Below are 27,393 nucleotides of genomic sequence, written 5' to 3'. Positions count from 1 at the left end.
CTTGAGCAAGACACCTTATTTCCTGTTGCTCCAGATACCTGTAATTCAGAGGGGGTCAGCCTTGTCACATTATGTATCATACTGAACCTCCCCGAGAACTATGTAAAAGGTACGTGTCTGTGGAGTACTCAGCCACTTGCATGTTAATTTCATGAGCAGGTTGTTCGGTTGATAAGGTCAACTGGACCCGTCATTGTAACTGATGGAGTGCCAGTTTTTTTTTTTTTTTTTTTACTCACGTCCTTGTCATTTTAACACCCACTCTTTCATGCTTGTAAGGGCCAGATGGAGTTTTTATTAAAGCAGATTTTCTGCAGCTGGATGCTCTTCCTGTTACCAACCTTCACCTGTTTCCGAGCAACGTACTATTTCCCAAAGGTGGGCACCATTAATTGAAAAATTAACTTTGTTAACCAAAAAGTTAACTTCAATAACCATTAATCAGTTGATTCTTTAGAAATGTAACAGAAGTTATCGATAAACTGTTAATTTTTATTGTAGAAAAAAAAAAGAAAAATCAATTTTTGCTCTAAAAACACCTTTAAAAGGTGCCAAAAATATAAAATCTGTTCACTTCTATTCAATTGAAGTTAACGTAAGTTAACGGAACTTAAATGTAACGGAAGTTAATTAGTCTGATAATGATTTTCAAAGTTAACTTAAAAGTTAAATTGTTAACAAAAATGTTAACTTCTTTAATTACCGATTAACAGACTGGTGCCCAGGTTTGCTATTTCCCCATGGCTAGACATGCTTTTCATAGAAGACTGGAAATGAATGCCACTGTTTGTATGACAGGGACACTCATTTACAACCATCACACAATGTCAAGACAAGGAGACACAAACACACGCTCTCCATCCTCACTTTACATTGATCATCTGTCCCCCCCCCCCCATTGATCCACCAAATTATTTCCCCTCCCATGTGTCTCTCACTCCTCATCACTAAACTTGCCTCTCTTTCTCCTCTGCCCCCACTGCGTATCACTTCACCAATATTCACCTCCTCCCCCCCATACCTTGAGGGTATGTCCTGACATCCCCACTCTCCTTCTCCCTCTCTCCCTCTCTATCTGTCTAAGCCTCTCCTTCCCTCCAACTGGAATATTCTTGTATCTCTTCTACAGTAAGAGACCCGTCTCCATCTCTTATTCTTTTAACTTCTCAACTGGCACAAAGCCACCCCACCTAAAACTACTCTTCTTCCCACTTGAGGGGACTTTGTATTGTCCTGCAAGTTACTTGGTGACCCTGTTGGTGCCATGAAAAGAGCACCCAGTACATTCTGTAAAGTAGTTGCTATTGGGAAGGGCATCAAGTTGTAAGAAACCAAAACGGACAACAGAGCTTGCCACTACTCTCTGGCTTGCCAGCTCTTGTAAAATTTATACAATCCATGCCATCATGGGAAACAAATGTTAAATGATGATCTTGTGCCTCAAATCTGTATCATTTCATTTACAAAGCCCAACACCCTAAAATCTAAAAGCATCCAGCTATATCATTGTTGTTTCTAACGAGACGTGTTCTTCCTCTTAAAGTACTAATTACCCCCACCTCCCCCGGCTCACTTGCAATCCATCCCTCAATGTCGTAAATTTCCACTTACCAGCCATTTTTTCTGCCAAACACCCTAATATGATACAAAGGTTACGTTGTGCTTGGGCACTCCTGAAATTCTCATCACACCCATCTTTCGAAAGTTTTAAAAGTTTGGTCAGCTTCAAAGTTGTAATCTGGAAATAGAATTAACAAAAATTAATTTAATTATTTAATTGGGGTATTAATGATACAGGGAGTTGTCACATGATATAAGAGTGATTTGATAGAATGGAAACTGAGAAAAATCTGTCATGTACGTGTCTCTGTCCTCCCCACACCACCTGATAACTGGGATCGGTTTGTTTGTGTCCCCATAACTAAGTGGTTTGGCAAAAAAAAAAAGAATGAAGGAATAAGTAACAGGCTTAACAAAAAATTAGTTGATTTGTTTGACTAAAATTTGAGATGGTGCGCCAGCATGGCTGCACTCTAATGACTGAAACAAGTAGTGCAGGAGTGGTTGTGTGGTAAGTAGCTTGCTTCACAACCACATTGTTCTGGGTTCATTCCCACTGCGTGACACCTTGGGCAAGTGTCTTTTACTATGGCCTCGGGCCGATCAAAGCCTTGTCAGTGGATTTGGTAGATGGAAACTGAAAGAAGCCCGTCGTATATATCTATCTATCTATTTATATATATATATATATATCAATCATCATCATTGTTTAACGTCTGTTTTCCATGCTGGCATGGGTTGGACAGTTTGACTGAGGTCTGGATTGCCAGTGGCTGCACCAGGCTCCAATCTGATCTGGCAGAGTTTCTACAGCTGGATGCCCTTCCTAACGCCAACCACTCTGAGAGTGTAGAGGGTCCTTTTTATGTGCCACTGGCACAGGAGCCAATCAGGCGGCACTGGCATTGACCACGTTCAGATAGTGCTTTTTATGTACCACTGGCACGGGAGCCACTCAGGGGGTCCTGGCATTGGCCACATTCGGTATATAAGTATATGTGTGTGTCTGTATTTGTCCCCCCACCATCGTTTGATAACTGATGTTGGTGTCTTTAAATCCCAAACTTAGCGGTTCGGCAAAAGACACCGATAGATTAAGTACTAGGCTTACAAAGAATAAGTCCTGGGGTCGATTTGTTTGACTAAAGGCGGTGCTCCAGCATGGCTACAGTAAAATGACTGAAAAGAATAAATGAATGAATGCATAGTAAGTTTCCGCTTGCTCACCTTTGTCAGACAGTTTTCCTTGTAAAAGGTTTGTAGATGTGTATGCTATTGAAAGGTATTGAGTCCTCCTCCAGTTTGATAAATTTTTTCCATCATAACTCGACATAAAATATGTGTGTGGGTGTGAAAGAATACTAGTTTGTCATTAGTTTACTCTGTCAAATCTTTCATTATTTATAACTTTCTAAGTTGAATTGAAGGAGAAATTTTGAAAGTGAAGGGGAGATGAGGGCAGTGTGTGTGTGTGTGTGTGTGTGTGTGTGTGTGTGTTAGATGAATGAGTTGTTAAACACCAAGTCCTGCACTTAAAGTCATCTTAAACTAATTTACGACAGGGTTCAACACACTGGATCCTACTTTGACCAACGGGTCTTTTCACCACTCCATTCACAAGTCACAATCTCCACATTCATCATCATCATCATCCTTGGATATAATAAACTCTCCTGCTTCTGGTTCCTCTAAAACGACATCTTCTTATCTTTTATTGCACCACAACTACAGTATATTATCAGATTGCTATTTTCGATGTGGTAGGTGCAAACAGGACTGAATGGTTAATAAGTTTACTTTGGAATCAGAAGGTCTTGGGTTCAAGCCCATTGTGTGGCATCTTGGGCAAATGTCTTCTACTATAGCCTCGGGTTGACCAAAGCCTTGTGAGTGGATTTGGGAGACAGAGGCTGAAAGAAGCCTGTTGTGTGTGTGTGTGTGTGTGTGTGTGTGTGTGTGTGTGTGTATATATATATATATATATATATATATATATATATATATATATATATATATATATATATATATATATATATATATATATATAAAGTTGTAGTATATTGTCAACTTTATGTGACAATCCCAATAAGGATATATAAAATAATAATAATAATAATAATATTAGGGATAAAAATCCAAATTTACAGGTAAAAAGTTAATTAAATTCAAATTATTAAAAATTAAAATTAAATTATATATATATTTTTTTTATTGTGTCCTTGCAAGCAATTAATATGTATGTACGTGTATGGTTATGTGTGTGTGTGTGTGTATATATATATATATATATATATATATATATATATATATATTTTAATTAATTTCAATGGGGAAAATTGATTTATAAAACGAGTAAATCATAAGACAAGCTCAATCATGGAACGAATTGAACTCATACTCTGAGGTACCACGGTATATATACATATATATATATATATATATATGTGTGTATAAAAGTTTTCGCATGCACACAAAAAAATGCTATGTGAAAATATGAAGACTTCTTCCCCCAAACATTTGTGACACTCTGTTTTATTTAAATAATTTTTTTAAATAGCTAAAAGTTTTTTAAAAATTCTTTCTTTAAATGCATGTGTGTATGTGTGTGTGTGTCCTACCACTATTTGACAACCAGTGTTGGTTTGTTTACATTCTCTAAACCTCGTGGTTCAGCCAAAGAATCCAACAGAATAAGTACCAAACTTGAAAGGAAAAAAAAAAAGAAAAAAAACCCAAGTGCTGGAGGTAATTTGTCTGATTAAAAAATTCTTTAAGGTGATGCCCCAGCATGGCTGCATTCTAATAACTGGAGCAAGCAAAAGATAAAAGCTAGCCTCTATCTGGCTTAGCTGATAACCCGTCAACATAAAACCTGTTTTATTTAGATGCTGTCATCAGCAAGTTGGCTGATTGGTTAAAATGGTAAGGCGCCATTTCACAAGTTTGTCCATCAAACAACTTTTACAGATAGCTTATGTCATTTAAAGTGGCGCAGTTATTTCTGTTTTCTACTTCAACTCTGATAAGATAAACCAGGAATCATTCAATGACACAGCACATGAAACGGTGAACGGTTTTTACTTCTTACATATTATTGAGAAGGAGATTTCACTGTTAGAAGCAGCAAGCCTCATTAGGAAGGCATTCTGTCAGCAAGGCTTTGGTGAGTTCTGTGAAGAATTTCTCAAACAGGACTTGAAAAGACTGACCATTAATGTTGGATTATATGATCAATAGCTACAGATAGATGGATTCCAATTTTTTTTTTTTTTTTTCAGACTGTTTTTTAACCAATCACTGAATCCATTATACAAACTTTTCTACATCTGGCTCTAAGTTCAAATCCTGCCAAAGTCATTTTTTACCTTTGTGTGTGTGTATTTTCTTTTACTTGTTTCAGTCATTTGACTGGGCCATGCTGCAGCACTGCTTTTAGTTGAACAAATCAACCCTAAGACTTATTCTTTGTAAGCCTAGTACTTATTCTATTGGTCTCTTTTGCCAAATCATTAAGTTACAGGGACGTAAACACATACTCGTTGCCAACCCTCACCTTACTGATAGCATCCCTGTACAGGGCTTGTACAGTTCTTACCAACCACTTGTCTAGCCCCAGTTTCCATATGACCACCAGATAAGGGATGGGGGACCCTGTCAAAGGCTTTCTCCAATATATCTGTGTCTCTTTGTCTGTGTATGTCCCCAACCACTGCTTGACAATCCAGTGTTGGTGTATTTATGACCCAGGACATAGCAGTTTAGCAAAGATAGACTGATAGAATAAGTCCTAGACTTAAAGAAATTCAACTACAATTTTTCAAGGTGGTGCCCTAGCATGGCCACAGTCTAATGACTGAAACAAGTAAAAGATATGGAATTAGGAATTTAGCTAACCGTTTTTTCTTAACATTTTTGGTTCTGAATCACCCCACCACCGCCACCATCACAATTCCTTTTGCACTGTCAGTTATCTCCCCCCCCCACCACCTCTTCTCCAACATTAAATGATGATGATGATGATGATGATGATGATGATGAAGAATGTTATCTGAAATTGCTTCAATGTCTGGGTCAGAAGTCATGGCTTTTATTCCAAGATTGCAGACTTTGTTCAACTATCTTTGATATTTTGATTGGATCAAATCCATTTGCAGAAATAGGTTGATCCAAAAACCAATATCAAACTGAAATGTTAATTTTTGAAATGGTTTTTACAATGTTTAATGTTTATATAATTAGCCAGCATCAAATATCAGTTTGTAGGATCTTGGAATCATTTGAATATCGGTCCATTTTATGATTTTCTGCTAGTTTGACCTTCTAATAATAGACTTCTTTGAGTGTTTTATCTTTTACTGTTTTTTACTAAAAGACTTTTATGAAATTTGTACCCACAAAAGTTGACATTAAAACAACATCAATGATGATGATGATGATTGACAACGAGGTCAAAGTCCACATTCCAAAATACAAAACGGTGTGGAGAGAATGAAGGAACAGGTTCATGGTGTTCTAAGTTTTTACCTCTTTGGTTTAGTTTGGAGTAAAACAGAGGTGCCAAGTTTGTTAAAGCGGAGCAAGACAAAAATGGTGAAGTTACAGAACTGTTACAAACTGTTGCGACAGATTGGAGTTAATAAAGATAATATAATAATCTGTGATAGAATTTAAACATCTTTATCACTCAACGATTTAGTTTAACTGGTAGACCATATTAAGAGAGGAAAAGTTGATGGCATTTAGTTGGAAAATGATTATTTTTCCCAATTGCTCATTCAATAATAAATGTCAATAAAAATCCATTCCAAGAACAGAATGGTAGTTCTCTAGAGACAAATGGTTTTGTTTAAAAAATAAAACCAAAATGCTTACATAACAAAGATCAGTGAAGTGAGACAGCTCTAGAGTATTTTCCAAGAGACTAATTTAAAAATGGTAATTTCATCAAACTAACCACATCATCGTCAATAGATGACTGACGAGATACAGAAGCAAAAGCCAGCAGATAATTCATTCCCTGGTGCTGGAGATAAATCCTAAGTTATCTACCGATTCCTCACAAGTGCTGTTGCTGCTGCTGCTATGATAATATTTGTAGACTGCAGAATTGGAGAAGATTCCGTGTCACATCGACACAAAATTAATAAAACATTGCAAAGAAAACTCTTTAATATTTGAATAATGTTGAGTAAGAGTTTACGGAATATTATCTCGAATTCATAATGATTTCCTAATCTGGCGCAAGGCCATAAATTTGTAGATCTGTATAAGTAATTGAATTGGCCTCTTGCATATTTCATTGACCACAAATAGGATTTGGATTCAGGATGTCAAGAGATGTCAGTTAAATACCACAAGGCATTTAGAACAGCACCCTACCCCACTCAGCCTTATGCAATCTCTACAGTCATCCCCTTCACCTCCCTAACTTCCCTCCAATGGACATCTCTCATCAACCACCTCCACCCTCAGCCCATCCATGCATCCCTCACTCCCTCCATACACTCCTGCAGCCTCTGCTACCTTCACTCTGTGTTCTGTCCCCCCTCACCTATATTCACCTTTCTTGTACCTTCGCAGTCCACACTGACATCTCATCACCAACATTTTTCTCTTCCCAGCTCCACCCCAATCACCCCCCCACCATCCACCCTTTCTTCTAAACCTTGACTAGTAACACAGCTCTCTTGTACAGCAAGAAACCCCGTCCTGGCTTCTTCTTTCATGCTTTACCCTCTCATCCTGCTGTATGAAGCCACATCACTCTCTGCCGTAGCCTCGATCAGTTGAAGCTTAATCTCAGTCTTGCAAGCTTCATGGCAACCTCAGTGTTGGCGCCATGAAGAAAGGCACCCATTACACACTGTAAAATGTCTGGTATTAAGAAGGGGCATCCAGCTGTAAAAACCCTGCCAAAACAGACAGTGAAGCCTGATGCAGTATTCTGCTTGGCCAGTCCCCAGTCAAACTGTCCAACCCTTGCCAGCATGGAAAGCAGATGTATGATGATGATGATAATGAAGATCACACACACACACATTTGTGTGTGTGTGTGTATATCATCATCATCAACGTTTAAAGTCTGTTTTCCATGCTGGCATGGGTTGGACGGTTTGACTGAGGACTGGCAAGCAAGGAGGCTGCACCAAGCTCCAATCTGATCTGGCAGTGTTTCTACAGCTGGATGCCCTTCTTAATACCAACCACTCTGAGTGTAGTGGGTGCTTTTTACATGCTACTGACACGGGTACCACTCAGGTGGTACTGGCATCAGCCACACTCAAATGGTGCTTTTTACATGCCATCGGCATGGGTCCTGTGCATGTGTGTGTGTGTATATATATATATATATATATATATATATATATATTTATTTGTGTGTGTGTGTATATATATATTTATTTGTGTGTGTATATATATATATTTATTTGTGTATGTGTATATATATGTGTGTGTATATATATATATGTGTGTGTGTGCATATATATATATTTATTTGTGTGTGTGTGTGTATATATATAGTGAGAATTTACAAAAAAACAAAAGACAAAGACGGGTGTGTAAGCAACAAACAGATGTATTAGTATATATATAAATATACATATATAAAACAGAAGCTCTATAATAGCCTGGATTATGAGTAGAAGCACTCCTTTACTGGATTCATTCAACATGCCATCGTAAACAGTTTCACAAGTTAAAACAGCCATTAGTTTATTAGCAAAATCAATGTCTGCAGAGATCTATCCACTGAAAAACTTGACAGTTCAATTCTTTAAGGATTGATATAGCTTACACTTGAGGTTGAACTTATTGATTTCTGCCACAATAATAGCTTTGGTTGTTTTGCTTAACAATTCAGACAATTTTTGTAGTTGCTTTTTCTTTGTTTTCTTCCTCTTTGAACTACGATATTAATACAAGTTCGTTTGTTTGTTGGTTATAAAAATTAGAAAATGTAACAAAAACTAACAACAGGCTTTGGGAAGATGTCAGTAATTATCTGTAAGGTCCCATAGCGTCTACATTACTATTTCGGCACTGTTACTAATAATCAGAACATTATAAACTAATATGGCCACTTCCAATATGGTTCTCTCTGTAAACTACCAAAACAGACAAAGGTGTCTTCAGATTATTTCAGTCATTGTTTCTTGACCAATTTTGCAATTCCTGAGGTAAAAGTTAAAATGTTTTGAAGTAAAAAAAAAAACAAAGGAACTTTGTAGTGAGACAAGTGAACAACAAATTAATTGTATGTTAATTCTGTAGGATTAATAGATAAATACAGTTCTATATAAGCCCTAAAATTCACTCCATAATTGCCCATGGGCATATGGCATAGTGGTTAAGAGAGTTCAATTATAATAATAATAACAATAATAATAATATCGAAAAATATCTTAGGAATGAGAACCCAGGTTCGAAATTTCCCCAAGGCACCTGACGAAGGCTGTAAAAGCACCCACTACACTCTCAGAGTGGTTGGTGTTAGGAAGGGCATCCAGCTGTAGAAATCTTGCCAGATCAGATAGGAGCCTGGTGCAGCCCACTGGCTTGCCACAACCCAGGAAGAGGAGTAAATGACGGAATAGTTGTCTGCAGCTAAAAAAGAAAATCTCTGCAATAATTAATATTAATTGCAATGAATCTTTTCTTTCAATGTTTTTCAAGAAAGAAGTTCATCAGCAGAGTAAGAAGTTCTTTTGTTTTGTTTGGATATCAAGAATTTATAGCAAACTGTTCCAAGTGGATATATCACTAGAATTGCTACAATAATATTAACACAAGTTTGCCCTACAATGGTAATACCAGAAAATACAGAATATATACATACAATCATCATCATCATCATTGAATGCCAGTTTGTCATGCTGGAGAGAGAGAGAGAGAGAGAGAGAGAAAGAGAGAGAGAGAGAGAGAGAGGGAGAGAGAGAGAAAGAGAGAGAGAGAGGGGGGAGAGAGAGAGAGAAAGAGAGAGAGAGAGAGAGAGAGAGAGAGGTGCACCAGACTCCATTGTCTGCTTTGGTATGGTTTTCTTTCTTTGGCTGGATGCCCTTCCTAACACCAACCACTTTACAAAGTGTGGACTGGGTGTTTTTTATGTGGCACCAGCACCAGCGAGGTCACCAATGACTGAGTCAGGATATGGTACTAAGAGAGGTGAAGGTATGGTAGCCAGACAGGAACAGGTGTCTTGCTGAGGAGATATATATGGCTTCCCTGGCTGGAGAGAGCGAGAGAGAGAGAGAGATAGAGAGAAAGAGAGAGAGAGAGAGGAACAGAAGGGTGGGGTAGGTAAAGTGGGGGGATGACATGGCTAGAGATGGGGATGGGAGGGACACAGAGTATGAGGCATACAGGTGTCTAGTAGGTCACTACTCTTTCACATGAATCCACTCCCACCAGCTAAGGAAGCATTTCATCTGGCAACAAGGATGTGATAGCTCCCTCTCTATAAAAAAAACCCATGGAGCCTCTCAGAAAATCACAGGGGTTGGGGGCATAGTCACTAGTGAATATCAGTTTGGGAGGAACTGAAGGAAACATCTAACGTCAAATACATTAAATACGTTTGTTGTAGCTAATATTTTTTAAGTCTTCAATCCCAAATACATTGTCTGTTTATAACTGATCTTTTGTTTCGTAATGAGTCTACAATTTCTAATGGATGAAGCATTACAACCAATATTCTCTCAGTGTTGCTGTATGTTCTCAGATAAATACACACAAATACAGCACTTAAAAGCAAGATGAAAACAGTGACAGGTATTCAATAGTCTGTAGTTAGAGAACATAAAACAGACACAGGGACATAAAGATCTCCATTAAAACTTCTCTAAACTATAATTTTTCAATGCACTAAAGTTTATATCATCATCAGTTACTGTTTGGTTGGATGGTTTAACAAGAGCTGGCAAGCTGGGAGGCCGCACCAGGCTCTAATTGTCTGTTCTGGCAATGTTTTTTTACAGCTGGATGCTCTTCCTGACACCAACCATTTTACAGAGTGTACTGGGTGCTTCTTACATGGCCTTGGGGCAAGTGCTTTTTATGTGGCACCAGAACACTGACAGGGTTACCAAATACCTTGCAAGGCAAAAACCCCTCAACTGGGAGGGAAAGAGCAGTATTGAGGGGGTGTGGCTGTATGTATGTATGCATGAAACACAGTGAGAATCAGACAGACAGGAATAGATCTAAGTATTAGGAAACCATCGACTGTAACAAAGAACCATATTAGAAAGTAAGCTTAGGTAAACACGGGCCTTCCAAGATTTTGATGTGTGGATAAAATACAGAAGGGGTGAGTGTCTTGGTGAATCATTTTGCAACTTATTGACCATTCCTCAGAGAGATTCCTAGTCAAAAACATAAAACATTCACCTGCTATATAAAGCAGGAAGCTACCAAGTTATTGATGAGGAGGATGAATTAATTTCGATGTTTGTGTTTTAAATAATTTGTCACAAAGTAAACTACACACACACTGAATTTGAAATGCTGAAATAAACTGAAATATTTAAAAACTACTTTGCTTGGAAACAGATAAGGGTTGGTGACAGGAAGGGCAAAAGTACTGGATAGAAAACAAACTAGAATATTAGATACAAGTGGTTGGAATCAAAGAATATTCTAGAATCTACGAAACCTGCCAAATCGCTTGGTGTTGGAGGTGTCTTTTTCCATTAATAATAATAATAATAATGATAATAAAGATAAATGCCCTGATGTCGATCCAGGCAGTGTCTCTCATGGCTTCTGCTCTTAATTGATTGGAAGTGTTATCATGTACATTGTTTTGTCTTGGTATAAAAGATGGCCTACAGCAAATATTCTGCTTAATACCACAGGTTTGCTTGTCAGTTGTTTGACCTTAACCAGTTGAGCATGTCACTTAGTGGAGCACCGATTAATGTTTCTGTGAAGAAGACTGTGGTACTAAAATGGCAAATCAATAATTCATGGCTCATAACTGTATATTCTATGGTCAATATACCATTGTTTTCAATGTTGCTACCTAATTCTATATTACAGCAACAACAGAAGAATAGGTAATAACGTTTCCCTCTTTTTTTTTTTTGTTTTTTGTTCTTCTAATGTTAGCAGAATTAATTGTCTCAATGCTTTCCTTCAGTTAACATTTGATTTTTCCTTTTAGCATTAGTTTGGATGAAGACTTATTTCGAGCAGGATTTCACAGCTGGACGCTCTTCCTGTTGGCAACCTTAGTTTTCAAATAAAGAATTTCCTTGTTTGGTAAGTTTTTGAACATAGACTGACCAAGCAGAAGGTCAGTCAACAAGGAATATCTACATCAGCACTACTTCTCTAAAGCGGAAAACTGATGAACATTCACTCACACACACACACATATATAAACACATGCGCATGCTCATGCACACACTAATGCATGCATACTCTTTTACTCTTTTACTTGTTTCAGTTATTTGACTGCGACCATGCTGGAGCACCGCCTTTAGTCAAGCAAATCTACCCCAGGACTTATTCTTTGGAAGCCTAGTACTTATTCTATCAGTCTCTTTTGCTGAAATGGTAAGTTACAGGGACGTAAACACACCAGCATCGGTTGTCAAGCGATGTTGGGGGGACAAACAGACACACAAACATATATACACACACACACACTCGACGACTGGCACCCATGCCAACGTCGTCTCCTTCATTGGACACGAAACTCAGCTTGCGAAGACTTATTGGTGAAAGCGAAATCGTGAAGGCACCTGTGCCCAGCGTCGCCTTTCTGGCACTTATGCCCGCGGCATGTGTAATGGACTTTCGAGCGAGATCATTGCCAATGCCCCTGGACTGGCTCTTGTGCGGGTGGCACATAAAATACACCATTTTGAGCGTGGCCGTTGCCAGTACCGCCTGACTGGCCTTTGTGCAGGTGACACGTAAATGCACCCACTACACTCTCAGAGTGGTTGGCGTTAGGAAGGGCATCCAGCTGTAGAAACTTTGCCAAATCAGATTGGAGCCTGGTGTAGCCATCTGGTTTCACCAGTCCTCAGTCAAATCGTCCAACCCATGCTAGCATGGAAAGCGGACATTAAACGACGATGATAATGATGATATATATATATATATATATATATATATACATATATACGACGGGCTTCTTTCAGTTTCCATCTACCAAATCCACTCAGAAGGCTTTGGTCGGCCTGTGGCTATAGAAGAAGACACTTGCCCAAGGTGTCATGCAGTGGGAATGAACCCAGAACCATGTGGTTGGTAAGCAAGCTACTTACTACACAGCCACTCTTGCACCTATGGACACACATTTAATGAACTTCTTGCAATTTCGGTGCACTGTATTGCTTAGCAAAGCACTGACTGGCTGAGCGCAACAACAGAAGATATTTCCTCAAGGTGTCACATAGTGGCACTGAACTGGAGACCATGGGAAAATTATTGTCTCTTTCATGGCATGCTACAGAAACAATCAATGGCAAGAACCATGGAGTTTTATATTTCTTGAAAAAAAAAAAAAAAGCAAAATAGTTCAACTCTTAATCATTGACCAAATATGAAACTAGAGACAAAATAGCATCAGATGTAGATGAGGACTTACTTTTGAAGGCAGTGGACATTGGTCAAGTAATAATGTGATGACTGCAGCCCCTAGTGGATCATCGAGAGGAATGGACTGTATGAGAGAAGTGACGACTACAAGCCAACCCTTTTCCCCCTCAGCAATCTTAGGTATGTATAACATTGACTGAGGAGGTTCTTGGTCACTGCAAAACAAAACAAAAAACAAAACAAAACATTAGTGTTAGTCTATCACATGGGAAATAAAAACTCAATGCCTGTTTCAGTGTATTTATATGAAGAATAAAGCCTTAGACCAGTGTTTCAGTGATAGTTTTGCTCCCCTCATACCTTTGGGGCCACCCTGGCACCTCACCACCACTGTTTTCATTCCTTTCCAGCACCTTCCAATCATTCTCACGTCCCTAAATGCGAGTAGCCACATAACCTTTACAAGAACCCGCTTTCCCCCGATCTCTTCTCTCATACTTTAACTCCCATCTAACGTGAGCATCCATCCCTGCCGTTCCCTGGGTTTTGTAGGTTTTGTAGACTGTAGCGCAGGCGGCAAGAAAAACAAAAGAAGCACCCAGCACAAGTTGTGAAGTGGTTGGTATTAGGAAAGGCATCGAGCCATAGAAACCATGCCAAAGCAACATTGGAGCATGCTGTAGTCCTTGGGCTCAGTGAATCCTATCAAATTGTCCAACCCATGCCAGCATGGAATGTGGACATTAAATGATGATTATGAAATTCCAAATTCTTTACATTCAAATTTAATCAAAACTTCAGAAATACAAGCATGAAGGAGTTAAATTTAGATAAATAGCTATAAATTACATTTTAGAGCGATGGCAATATCAAATTCAGAAACATTTCATAAAAATCATTTATATATTTCATCACAGAAAAAAAAAAATTCAGAATTTGAGCCAATTTGTGAATATAATTCATAAAATTGGTTCCATAAATTCTTTAAAAAAAACTTCTATTAAATATTTGTGCACAATTGAGAATTTATGAAATGTAAAATTATAGTAAATCTGAGCTGCTTCTTTCTAAGTATTTTATTATAAATCAACTTATTAGAAACCATTTCAAAGTTAATCTACAATATTATTCTGCAATGGTCTATATATGTAACACTTTAATTATGGAACAATATCAAAGTTCATTATTTACATTTGACGGATATTTGTCCTCATCTTGTTTGTTGTTAACACGTTTTGGCTGATATACCCTCCAGCCTTCATCAGGTGTCTTAGGCAAATTTGGAACCTGGGTTCTCACCCCTAAGGTATTTTTTCGATATTATCATTATTATTATTATTATTCAGGTCACTGCCTGGAATTGAACACGGAATCTTGGGGTTAGTAACTTGTGCACTTAACCACTATGCTATATGCCCGTAAATAATGTAAATAATGTACATAATTCCTCATCTCTTAAATATAGAACTGTAATAAAGTTATAATCTATTATACACACAACATTTATATTATTTATGATATAAATATATATATGCCAGTGCCACCTGACTAGCCCCATGCCGGTCGCACATAAAAAGCACCCACTACACTCTCAGAGTGGTTGGCATTAGGAAGGGCATCCAGCTGTAGAAATTTTGCCAGATCAGATTGGAGTCTGGTAAATCCTCCTGGCTTGCCAGCCCTCAATCAAACTGTCCAACCCATGCCAGCATGGAAAATGGACGTTAAACGATGACGATGATGATATGTATATGTGAAGCTACTGGCCTAGTGGTTAGGTGTTTTGCCTTCATGATTGTGAGATCATGGGTTCGATTTTGGGACCAGGTGGCACATTGTGTTCTTGAGTAAAACCCTTTGTCTCACTTTGCTCCAGTCCACTCAGCTGTAAAGGGGTCACTTTGCGATGGACTGACCTTTCGATCAGGAGGAATGTTGGCCTGCACAGTTAGCCAGTGGGGTGGCATCATTCGAAAACTAAAATGATACAAGGTGCATTGTGTACCCAGCGATGTGTTACAACACCCGACAGTCTTGTCGATCATGTGACGTGTGAGTGTGGATATCATTTCATTATCATCGTCACTTAACGTCCATGTTCTATGCTGCCATGGACTGGAAGCCCTGACAAGATCTGATGTGTCCAAGGACTGCACTAGGCTCCATTGTCTGTTCTGATATGGTTTCTATAGCTGGACACCCACCCTAACACCAACCAATTTACAGGGTGTTCTGGCTTTTTTCATAGCACCAGCACTTGTGAGGTCACCAACTCACTTGAAAGACTACGAACTCTTAAGTGGGTAACTTTATACTTGGAGATGAGGACCACGGGGGGGGGGGGGGAGAAACATGAGAGGAAATGACCAGAGCAGAACAGGTTTCTTGCTGTAGAGGAACTACACGATTACTTATATTTTAGAAGAGAGGGTAAGGGGGGGAGTTGATTGGGGATGGAGAGGGGAAGACTGGCCCCAGTACAGGTAGCACGTAAAAAACGCCATTTTGAGCGTGGCCGTTGCCAGTACCGTGTGACTGGCCCTCGTGCCAGTGGCACGTAAAAGCACACACTACACTCTCGGAGTGGTTGGCGTTAGGAAGGGCATCCAGCTGTAGAAACTCTGCCAGATCTGATTGGAGCCTGGTGCAGCCATCTGGTTCGCCAGTCCTCAGTCAAACCGTCCAACCCATGCTAGCATGGAAAGCAGACGTTAAACGATGATGATGATGATGATAAACAGCAATGATGTATATATATATATATATCATCATCATCATCATTGGTTAACATCCGCTTTCTATGCTGGCATGGGTTGGACGGTTTGACTGAGGACTGATGAGCCAGATGGCTGCACCAGGCTCCAATCCGATCTGGCAGAGTTTCTACAGCTAGAGTTTCCTAATGCCAACCACTATGATAGTGTAGTGGGTGTTTTTACGTGCCACCGGCACGAGGGTCAGTCAGGCGATACTGGCAACAGCCACACTCAAATGGTGTTTTTTAGGTGTCAGCAGCACTGGCAGCGACCTCGCTTGAATGTTGCTTTTCACGTGCCACTGGCACAAGTGCCAGTAAAGTGAAGCTGGTAATGATCATGCTCAAATGGTGTTTTCCACATACCACCGGCACAAGTGCCAGTAAGGCGACACTGGTAACGATCACGCTCGGATGGTGCTCTTAGCGCTCCACCAGCATGGATGCCAGTCAGGCGGTGCTGTCATTGAATTCGATTCCGATTTCACTTGGCTCAACAGGTCTTTGCAAGCAGAGTTTAGTGTCCAATGAACGAAAGGTACGCATAAGTGGGCTGGTTACACCCCTGGCATAGGCCACGGGTTATGGTCTCACATGGCTTGCAGGGTCGAATGAATTAACCCCTGTAGTTGTTATTTTGAAAGCCTGGTACTTATTCTATCAATCACTTTTGCCAAACCACTAAGTCACAGGGGACATAAACACACCAACATCAAATTTCCAGACAAGGTAATAGAAACACACATACACTCCTATGCACATCCACAACTACAAATATACTTCCCCCTTTATTCACTACATTCATCACCAGCCCCATCTTTAACCCCTTTTAATACTCTTACAAATTTATCCACCCACTCACCCACCATTTCCAATCCCCTGTCCTTCACCGTGAATATAGTACAATTTCAGTTATGTTGAGCAAGCCACATATTTCAGTATCAACAGCTTGCTATAAACTCCAAGCAGTACCTGTCTCCCAGTCTGTAATTATTGCTGTTGTTATCTATAAAAGACCAATGCAGTTTGTTTTTATGTGCGACAATAAAATCTTCTGTTGAATGTTTGTGGGTGACATTCAGTCACTTCTTCACGCAGCCCAAGAAACATATTTTCATTCATCAACTCAACCTGCCACCACCACAAACCTGACCAACAAACACTCAAGTGACAACAGTGCCATAAAAAACCCCACTCAGTACACTCTGTGAAAAAGTTTGTACAGGTTTGGGGCAGAGAAGACGGATGGTTTTAAAATGGCTATTCCTCAGCCCCAGGTGGAGGGACATATGTCCGACATGTACCATTTGGTCCATGGTGTCTTAGCATTTTTTTTTTGTTTTTCAGGTGAAGCCATGGTGCTGTGGACGATAGAGTATTGTGTGTTTGCCGACGACAGTTGTGTAAAGAATAATGAGTCTGTCACAACAGTTCAGCGTGAGTTTCGGTGCCACTTAAACATTCACCGAAATCAGGCTGTTCCCACCCATAACACAATCTTATGTTGGGTGAATGCACTTTGTAAACGAAGTACACTAATGAATAGGAGACCGGTGGGGGCGGTCGACAGAGCAATGCTGGAGAGAGTGGAGGTCAATTTCCAAGAACACCTTCAGAAATGCATCAAGGTAGTGCCCCAGCATGGCCACAGTCAAATGACTGAAACAAGTAAAAGAAAAATGAAAACGGACATCACATGATGGATGTTGCTTTCCACATTTGATTTTGACAAATGCTAATTGAATATGAACACATCGATGTCAATAAAATTTGTTTGCAGCTAAAATTAATGATTTTTGTGAATTTTTCAAAAACGTCCGTCCTCTCTGCCCCACCCTGTATTAAGGAAGGGTGCACAGACATGCTACGGCAGACATCGGAGCAAGACACAGTCCTCTGGCTTGTTGCATCCTGCTGCACTTTCTAACCCAAGTTAGATGGAAGACAGACATTGATTATTGATGAGGATTATGATAATGAGGCACAAATAAAATACATACACACACATACACACACACACACACATATATATATATATATATATATATATATATATATATATATATATATTGGAATTTGAAATCTGAAATCGAAATCGAACCAAATTCGACGACTGGCACCCATGCAAGTGGGTCAGCACGGAAAAGAGCAAATGGGTTAACATGGAAAGAGCAAGTGGGTCAACGAGAGAGAGAGCAAGTGGGTTAACATGGAAAAAGCAAGTGGGTCAACATGGAAAGAGCAGGTGGGTTAACACGGGAAAGAGCAGGTTGGTCAACATGGACAGAGCAGGTGGGTTAACATGGAAAGAGCAAGTGGGTCAACATGGAAAGAGCAGGTGGGTCAACATGGAAAGAGCAGGTGGGTTAACATGGAAAGAGCAAGTGGGTCAACATGGAAAGAGCAAGTGGGTTAGCAAGAGAGAAAGAGAGAGAGAGAGAGAGAGAGAGAGAGAGCAAGTGGATTAACATGGAAAGAGCAAGTGGGTCAACATGGAAAGAGCAAGTGGGTCAACATGGAAAGAGCAGGTGGGTTAACATGGAAAGAGCAAATGGGTCAACATGGGAAGAGCAAGTGGGTCAACATGGAAAGAGCTAGTGGGTTAACATGGAAAGAGCAAGTGGGACAACATGGAAAGAGCAGGTGGGTTAACATGGAAAGAGCAAGTGGGTTAACATGGAAAGAGCAAGTGGGTTAATATGGAAAGAGCAAGTGAATTAACATGGAAAGAGCAAGTGGGTTAACATGGAAAGAGCAAGTGGGTCAACATGGAAAGAGCAAGTGGGTTAGCATGGAAAGAGCAAGTGGGTTAGCATGGCAACAAGATGTGGTTGAGCATAGAAACAGCATATGGGGTAACATTTAGACAAGAACGTAAATAACAAAAATGGTAATGCAGCTGACATTGAAACAGTAAATGGGTTAACATCAATGCATTTAACAATAAAACAGTAACAGAGTTAACGTTGAAACAGTTACACAGTTAACATCAAAACAAAAGTGGGTTAACATAATAAAATTGAGTGGATGAACATTGAAACAGTGACTGGGCTAGTATCAAACAGCAATACAGGTATCATTAAAAAAGTGGTGCAGTTAATACTGAAACAGTGACTGGGATAACATGGAAACAATGGCTGGGATAACTTGAAAATGACGACTAGGATAATTTTGAAACTGCAACTGGGATAACTTCAAAATGACAACTAGGGTAGCTTTGAAATGACAACTGAGATAATTTCAAAACAATGATGATTAACTTTGAAATGAAGACTGGGGTAACTTCCAAACAAGAACTGGCAAAAGTTCAAAATGACAACTGGGCAAACTTCAAAATGCTGACTGGGGTAACTTCTTCCAAAACAATGAATGACATAACATGGAAATGACGACCGGGATATGAAAAAGACAACTGTGATAAAATGGAAACATTAAAAGGAGAAATCGCTTTAGATCATAACATCAACAAAACTAACATGAAAGCAATAATAGATCTAACGTCAATAAAACAGTGACACACTTAAAACAAGTCATTGATTCAGTGAAGACTGAAATAGTGAAGCAGTGAATAAGGAAAGAGTGACTGGATTAACATTAGAAAAGCAGCAGCTAACAATGAAACAATAGAACAACCTTTAAAATAGTGACTGGCTTAGAAAGAGAAGAGAATAGAGGCATAGAATCTGTTTCCAATGCTAAATGAAAATATTGAAATGAAGACAGCTTCAAAGTTAATGTAACAGTGACAGGGATAACAGGCAAAGAGTGAGAGGGATAACAGGCAAAGAGTGAGAGGGATAAAAGGCAAAGAGTGACAGGGATAAAAGGCAAAGAGTGACAGGGTTAAGATCGACAGTAAAAGACTGAAAATGCAAAGAGGTGCATATAAGAAGAGTGAAGCAGTTTGAGAGATTCAAATAGTTATTACTGAAGGAATAAAAGAGACAACACTGAAAGAGGGGCAGTGAACAGTGAAAGAGAGAAGAGCAGTCAACACTGAAAGAGAGAAGCAGTGAACACCAAAAGAAAGAAGGAAGTGAACACCGAAAGAAAGAAGGAAGTGAACACCGAAAGGGAGAAGTAGTCAACATTGAAAGAGTGAAGCTCTCATCACTGAAAGAGAAAAGCAGTAAACACTGAAAGGGAGAACCAGTGAACACTGAAAGAGAGAAGCAGTCAACACCGAAAGGGAAGAGATGTTAACACTGAAAAAGAGCAGTGAGCATTGAAAGAGAAGCGCAGTGAACACTGAAAGATACTAACAGTGAACAAAGACAAGATCAGTGAACACTGAAAGAAAAGAGTAGTGAACATTGAAAGAGAAGGGCAGTGAACACAAAGATAGCAGTCAACACTGAAAGAGAAGAGCAGTTAACACTGAAACATCAAAATAGTCAACACACAAACAGCAACGCAGTCAACATGGAAACAACAATCTATCGGAATCTGAAACAGTAACATGTTTAACATCAGAACAGCAATGTAGTTAACACTGTAACAGTATCGCAGTGAACAGTAACTGGGTTAACAGTGAATGAGCAATGCAGTTAACATCGAAACAAAAATGCAGTTAATAGTCAAAGAGCAACACAGTGACACAGTTATGGGCTGAAGTCAAAACAAAATATGATGAGGTTGGCCAAATAAGCTTTCAGGACACACATTCATTCAACTCACAAACGGCAATAGGGTTGGGGCTGATCTGAAATCACATTTATAACAGAAGAAACAGAAATTCTTCAACTCTAAAACTGTAAGTTGCAGGCATGGCTGTGTGGTTGAGAAGCTTGCTTCCCAACCATGTGGTTTTAGGTTCAGTTCCACTGTGTAGCATAGAACAAGTGTCTTCTACAATAGCCCAAGACTTATCAATGCTTTTTGAGTTGAATTTAGAAACTGAAAGCAGTATGTCATATATATACACACACACATACACACACACACACACACACACACACACACACACACACACACACACACATATATACATAAGCCGGCATGGGTTGGACGGTTCGACTGGGGTCTGGGAAACCAAGAGGCTGCACCAGGCTCCTGTCTGATCTGGCAGTGTTTCTACAGCTGGATGCCCTTCCTAATGTCAACTATTCCAAAAGTGTAGTGGGTGCTTTTTACATGCTACCGGCATAGGGGCCAGAGGGGCTGGCATCGGCCACAATTGGATGGTGTTTTTTACGTGTCATTATGGCTAAGTGTCGTAAGTCCAAAATGTTGCTTTTTCAGAAAACAAAAATAGTTTCACCATTCCATAGCAAAACCGTTGTACTACAACTTTAACAATTTTTGATATCTTGGCATCTGAAGCAGCTGGAGATATGATAGTTTGACCAAAAGAACTGGCTATTGTAAGCAAAAATATTTTTAAAAAAAACGCATTTGGCCAACAAGCTTTTTCTAATCAGTCGCCATGCTTGACCACTAAATCCACAAGTTTTTTTTTCTTTCTCTCTGTTTATTTCCTCTTATTCCTTTCTGTTGAAAGAGCATAGGTTCGAAATGTAAAAGACTTTTTCACTTTTCCCAAGTATCAAACTAATACACCTGCTTGTGGTTCATACACCTGTCTTCGTCTTTTGCTTCTCTACAAATTTCAACTACATATAAGCTAGACAGATATAGGGTATAAAATACATGGGTGTGATTGAGTGTATGTTTGTGTGTGTCCCTATTTTGACCTGAAGTGACAATTGTAAACGAGTTGTTCATTTAAAGGGTTGCGTATAAAAAAACATGTCTACCCTCATTTAATGCCTGATTCATTCATGCATGGAAAAGTGGACATTCAAAACGATGATAGAACCGAATGAGGTGTTAATGCATGTAGAAGAACAGATCACCGACACAGATCCAGGAATGTAATTAAGTGTAATTAGGGATAATTCTAGGCTTACAAAAGAAATGATGATGATCAATCATAGAAATGGATGAGAAGAGATAGAAATGTTAATCCATACGAATAATAGAGAGATAAGAGATCCTTGATGATGATAGTGATGATGATGGTGGAAATGATAATGGTTATGATGATGATGATGAAGGTGGTGATGGTCATGATGAGGGTGATGGTTGTGATGATGACAGTTCAGGCTTTGTCTGGACGTAATCACTAAACTGATAACTAAATTAGAAAGATTAGCCAGACAGTCAATATGTTGGGTCTTTCAATTATCCTCATTGAGAAGTTTTTAACGACCAGCTGGAAATTACAACACTTCCAAATGTAAGGCTTATGAATTCATATTGTTTTGAATTAATTTTGTTTTTTATTTTGCAGCTTTGAGATGTTGATGATGTGATTGTTTATTTTTAGGATGACATTGTAAGGTAGGTGTGAGAGGCCAGATCTGACCACTTTGAACATAAAACGGGTAGAGTATTTGGGCTGGAAAGGGTCGGTTTAAATATTAAAGGGTTAAGATGTGAAATCTCCAAAATACAACATCTGGTACAGCCTACCCTACAATGAGCAACAACAATAGAAACGGGTCCTCTCTCAACCAAGAGGTCTTGCAAGTTACTTGCTGACCCCACTGGTACCAATACCACGTCAAAAGCACCTCTGCTATTGCCACATGAAAAGCACCCATACTGTGAAGTATATATCAGCATCAGAAGCAGGATTAATCTTGGGAGTTAATATTTATCCCCACTGAAAAACATATTTGTTCTGTTACAACACGCTATCTCGTGGTATATACTACAGTATAGTTTGTTCCAACAGAACATCTACATTTAAGTCATCATCATCATTTAATGTCTGTTTTCCATACTGGCGTGGGCTGGATGGTTTGACAGGAGATGGCGAGGCAAGAGCCTGCACCAGGCTTCACTGTCTGTTTTGGCAGGGTTTTTACAGCTGGATGCCCTTTCTAATACCAACCACCTTACAGAGTGGACTAAAGTGGAGATAAATGTTACCTCTGTAAAGTAGTTGGAGCTTGGTGTGGTTCTCTGGCAAGCCATCTCTTGTCAACCCATCCAACCCATGCTAGCATGGAAAATGAATGTTAAATGATGATGATGATGATGATGATGATGGTGAGCAGTCTGATGTATGAACCAGAAAAGGTGATTTTGAAGGTCCTTTTTCACAGTCCCTGACTCAGCTTCACTGTAAAACTGTGAGAGGGAACGGAGAAGCCATCTTGGGTAATTGAATATATGAAGAACTACAAGCTTCAGATAGCGATTGTTGGTGCCAGAGAATTTGCAGACAAATATATCAGAAAATTCAGTCTTATTTTAGGAGAAGCCAATCAACATCAAGGTATGATTTTTAACCGTTCTTTACCAGAACTCTGTGGAAACATCCAGGTTTTGTTTCAGTTCATCTTTAAAATAACGAAGAATAATTTCATAATTGCAATTATTAAGCTGGTGCTGAGAACATAAAATAAGGCAAAATTTTGATAGGTTTTTAATTTAGATCATTTTAACCCTTTTGTTACCACTACACTCTTGGAGTAGTTGGCACTAGGAAGGACATCCAGCTGTAGAAACATTGCCAGATCAGATTGGAGCCTGGTGCAGCCATCTGGCTTGCCAGCCCTCAGTCAAACTATCCAACCCATGCCAGTATGGAAAGCAGGCATTAAACGACGATGATGATAATGATGATGTTAAACACAAATAGATTTTGGAATGGTTTTGATTTACTGTCAGGTGACTTTTGGCCAACCCTGTATGGAAGAGGAGAAGACAAAGGAATAAACGATTATCTTATAAACTTCATTAGCTTACAGCTGTTTCCACTATAAGATGTGGTGGATGCATAGTTGAGTGCGTAACATCTTACAGTTTCATCAGAGCCTCAAACATGATGTGTAATGTATATACATATATATATTGCAGTGGCACATAAATAGCACCATTTGAGCATGATCGTTACCAGCATCGCCTTACTGGCACTTGTGCTGGTGGCACGTGAAAAAACATTTGAGCGTGGCCGTTGCCAGTACCGCCTGACTGGCCTTCGTGCGGGTGACACGTAAAAGCACCCACTACACTCTCGGAGTGGTTGGCGTTAGGAAGGGCATCCAGCAGTAGAAACTCTGCCAGATCATATTGGAGCCTGGTGCAGCCATCTGGTTCACCAGTCCTCAGTCAAATCGTCCAACCCATACCAGCATGGAAAGCGGACGTTAAATGATGATGATTGTTAATGTTTGTTTTTCTGTTCAGTTATAATAAAAACAATTTTACATTAATTTGATGGGTTCCTCTATGCTTTTCTAGAATACAAGCTTATCATTCTTAAACAAGAATATTATTGACAGTAACTTTGAAGTTTCAGTCACCTTGGACAAGTGTCTTCTACTATAGCTCAGGCTGATCAGAGCCTTGCGAGTGGATTTGGTAGATGGAAACTGAAAGAAGCCAGTTGTGTGTGTGTGTGTATTTGTGTCTGTGTTTGTTCCCCACCACACCACCACCCATCGCTTGACAACCAATGCTGGAGTGTTTACGTCCCTGTAACTTAACAGTTTAGCAAAAGAGACCGATAGAATAAGTACTAGGCTTACAAAGAATAAGTCCTGGGGGTCGATTTGCTTGACTAAAAGGCAGTGCTCCAGCATGGCCACAGTCAAATGACTGAAACGCGTAAAAGAATAAAAGAATATATAACTGATGGGCTTCTTTCAGTTTCCATCTGCTAAGTCGACTCACAAAGCTGTGGTCAGCCCAAGGCTGTAGCAGAAGACACCCAAGGTGCAGTGGGACTGAACCCAGAACCACATGGTTGGAAAACAAGCCTCTTAACTACACAGCCGAATGTTGAGACATTTGAAGAGAAAGCGGAAACAAGATATTAAATGATGTTGACAGACAGACAGACATCGGATGGAGAAAAAAAATGTGAAAGACTGGTAAATCTCTTTGAAATCTGGTTTGAACAGTAAATCTATAGAAACAGAAAAGATAGCAGAATCTAATAACAGATGTTTATGGTATCGATTAAACATTTAGATAATATTAGTAGTGGTGGTGGTGATAATGTTTCAGTAATAGATTAAGATGGGGAGTGGGGTTGATGAGAGTATAGAGAGAAGGGGGAAGCTGATGGAGAGCAGAAAGATGGAACATAGGGAGAAAGAGAGAGGGAGCAGAGCAGGGGAGAGAGAGAGAGCTGAGGCTTAGGGCTATGAACGCATGCACCATCTCTCATACATACATGCACAAACTAACATATCATGGGCTTCTTTCAGTTTCCATCAACCTACTCCACTCACAAGGCTTTAGGTCCAGAGCATTTGCCCAATGTATCACACAATGGGACTGAACCGAAGGCCATGGGGCTGGGAAGCAAACATCTTAACCATCCCTGAGATAATCCCAACGGTTTGGCAGTGAAGGGGAAAGATTATTACAAAGACTCTCATAAAAAAGGCAACAACACTAATTACAGCTAATTACAATCATTAGTGAGGTGTTACTTTCTTTTTTAATATTTGATGAAGTATTGTTTTAAAGAGGTTTCTGGAAGTTTAAGAGAGTTGGTTTTGTCTATTCCCATCCTCATTGCTGAGGATCAGGGACCATGACCACATACACCATCACTCTCCAAATGATTCCTGCCACTGACCAAGTCTTTTAGTCCATTCCAGTGTTTTCTTCTCGGCCTCTTCTACCTTATTTCCCCCATTGACTCAACCTCTGATGATACGCCCAAAATACTGCAGCTTCTGATATTTGCCAAGAGTTCTCTTTCTGAGTCCTGACTCATTTGTTCAATGGAGAGTCCAGCTGATCCTCACTACTCTTCAGTAGCAAGTTATTTCAAACTAGTATACCCATGTCATCAAAAATGCCAACAGTTTCATTAATGATAGAAAATGGCACATCAACACAATGGAGAAAATCTTTGATAAATGTCAGCAATCTATCAAATATATGTATGTGTCCAGAAATGAAGCACTTAAAAGAATCAGATAACAAACAAACCCACAAGATAACAGACATCAGCACTATCAGATGACTCCATAGATACATCAAATAGTTTGTCACTATGTGACTTTCTTTTTATTCATGCTAGTCCTTTACTGAACAATAGTGTTTTCCTCACGTGGCTGATAAAATCTAGGTCTACAGGGTCAATATCAACATGTGATTTAGCAAATTCAATGGCTTTATCAAACAGCGATCTAGATATAGAGGGATAAAAGCTGATAATGTCAAACTGGGTAAATTTTGCCTTATTCTTCTTCTAAATGTTCTTAAACCAATTTATTACAGTGAAACTGTTTATTTCGTTGTTGGAGCCCAGTAATTTCTCTAATTTTGTTGTTAAATGTTTCTAAGTATTTTCTTAGCTATTTGCCCGATTTCAGATCTTGCTGGATTTAGCAATCAACAAGTAGGATTATCATGAAAACTAGGTTTATGGTCTTTTATAGTATTAAACGCCTCTCTCATAGTTAAGCATTCTAATCTATCATCAAAATGACTATGTTTAGTGAGAAATTAAGCCATCATTAATATCATAGTACCTCTCTCTGTTGGATTTCTTACATTTAGTGGAAATGGTGCCTTTTAGCAACTTGTCATATAAACCATTAGTAATTTCATATAAGTTATTAGTCTTATCAGAAAATACAAACTTCTTTTTAGAACTTTTTTACAGATTTTAATATCAGATTTCATTTTAGTTTGAAAGGAGTTACAGGACTTACGGAATCTGACTTTGGCAGTCATTTGCCTTCAGTTGTCTTGAACTCAGAACACTTACGAATGAAGCTTTATAGTTTAAACACCGTCAATCTTCCATCACAGCTATCTCTGGTGCCACAAGAATACCAATCAACCCTTTTAATACCAAACTACCTGAGACCATCTCTGGTTGCATGATACCAGCTTCCTGTTTTAAAGCTAAAATTCTTACATAAAAATCTCATCTTTTACATTTTTATCTTTTACTTGTTTCAGTCATTTGACCGCAGCCATGCTGGGGCACTGCCTTGAAAAGTTTTAGTCCGATGAATCAATCCCAGTACTTATTTTTTTAAGCCTGGTACTTATTCTATTGGTCTCTTTTGCTGAACTGCCAAGTTATGGGGATATCTTGTGGCAGGTTTGATTATTGTTGGTAGCCTTATTAAACTACAGATAAAGTGAGTATGTATTGATACATTAATACATATACGTATATATTCTTTTACTTGTTTCAGTCATTTTGATTGTGGCCATGCTGGAGCACCGCCTTTAGTTGAACAAATCAACCCTAGGACTTATTCTTTGTAAGCCTAGTACTTATTCTATCGGGCTATTTTGCCGAACTGCTGAGTCACGGGGACGTAAACACACCAATATCAGTTGTCAAGCGATGGTGGTGGGGACAGACATAGACACACAAATACATACACACACACACATATATATGATGGGCTTCTTTCAGTTTGAAAGAAGCTCAAATCTACTCACAAGGCTTTGGTCAGCCTGAGGTTATAGTAGAAGACACTTGCTCAAGGTGCCATGCAGTGGGACTGAACCCGAAACCATGTGGTTGGGAAGCA

General features: G+C 39.2%; 1 protein-coding gene across 1 annotated transcript in view; it reads right to left on the bottom strand.

Moving 5' to 3' along the window:
* Positions 1-27,393, bottom strand: part of LOC106876872 (RING finger and SPRY domain-containing protein 1) — a 178,257-nt gene that overhangs the window by 50,139 nt on the left and 100,725 nt on the right. The window contains exons 3-4 of the mRNA XM_089348208.1: positions 13,160-13,325; positions 1,612-1,738 (exon numbers count right to left, since the gene is read on the bottom strand). Coding sequence (XP_089204334.1) covers positions 1,612-1,738; positions 13,160-13,325 — 293 coding nt within the window. The remainder of the gene's footprint in view (positions 1-1,611; positions 1,739-13,159; positions 13,326-27,393) is intronic.

This window comes from Octopus bimaculoides, chromosome 1, assembly GCF_046866305.1.
Source record: "Octopus bimaculoides isolate indiv1 chromosome 1, ASM4686630v1, whole genome shotgun sequence".
Lineage (NCBI taxonomy): Eukaryota > Metazoa > Mollusca > Cephalopoda > Octopoda > Octopodidae > Octopus > Octopus bimaculoides.
The sequence above is the reverse complement of the archived record's forward strand: the minus strand, read 5'-3'. Positions and strand labels throughout refer to the sequence as shown.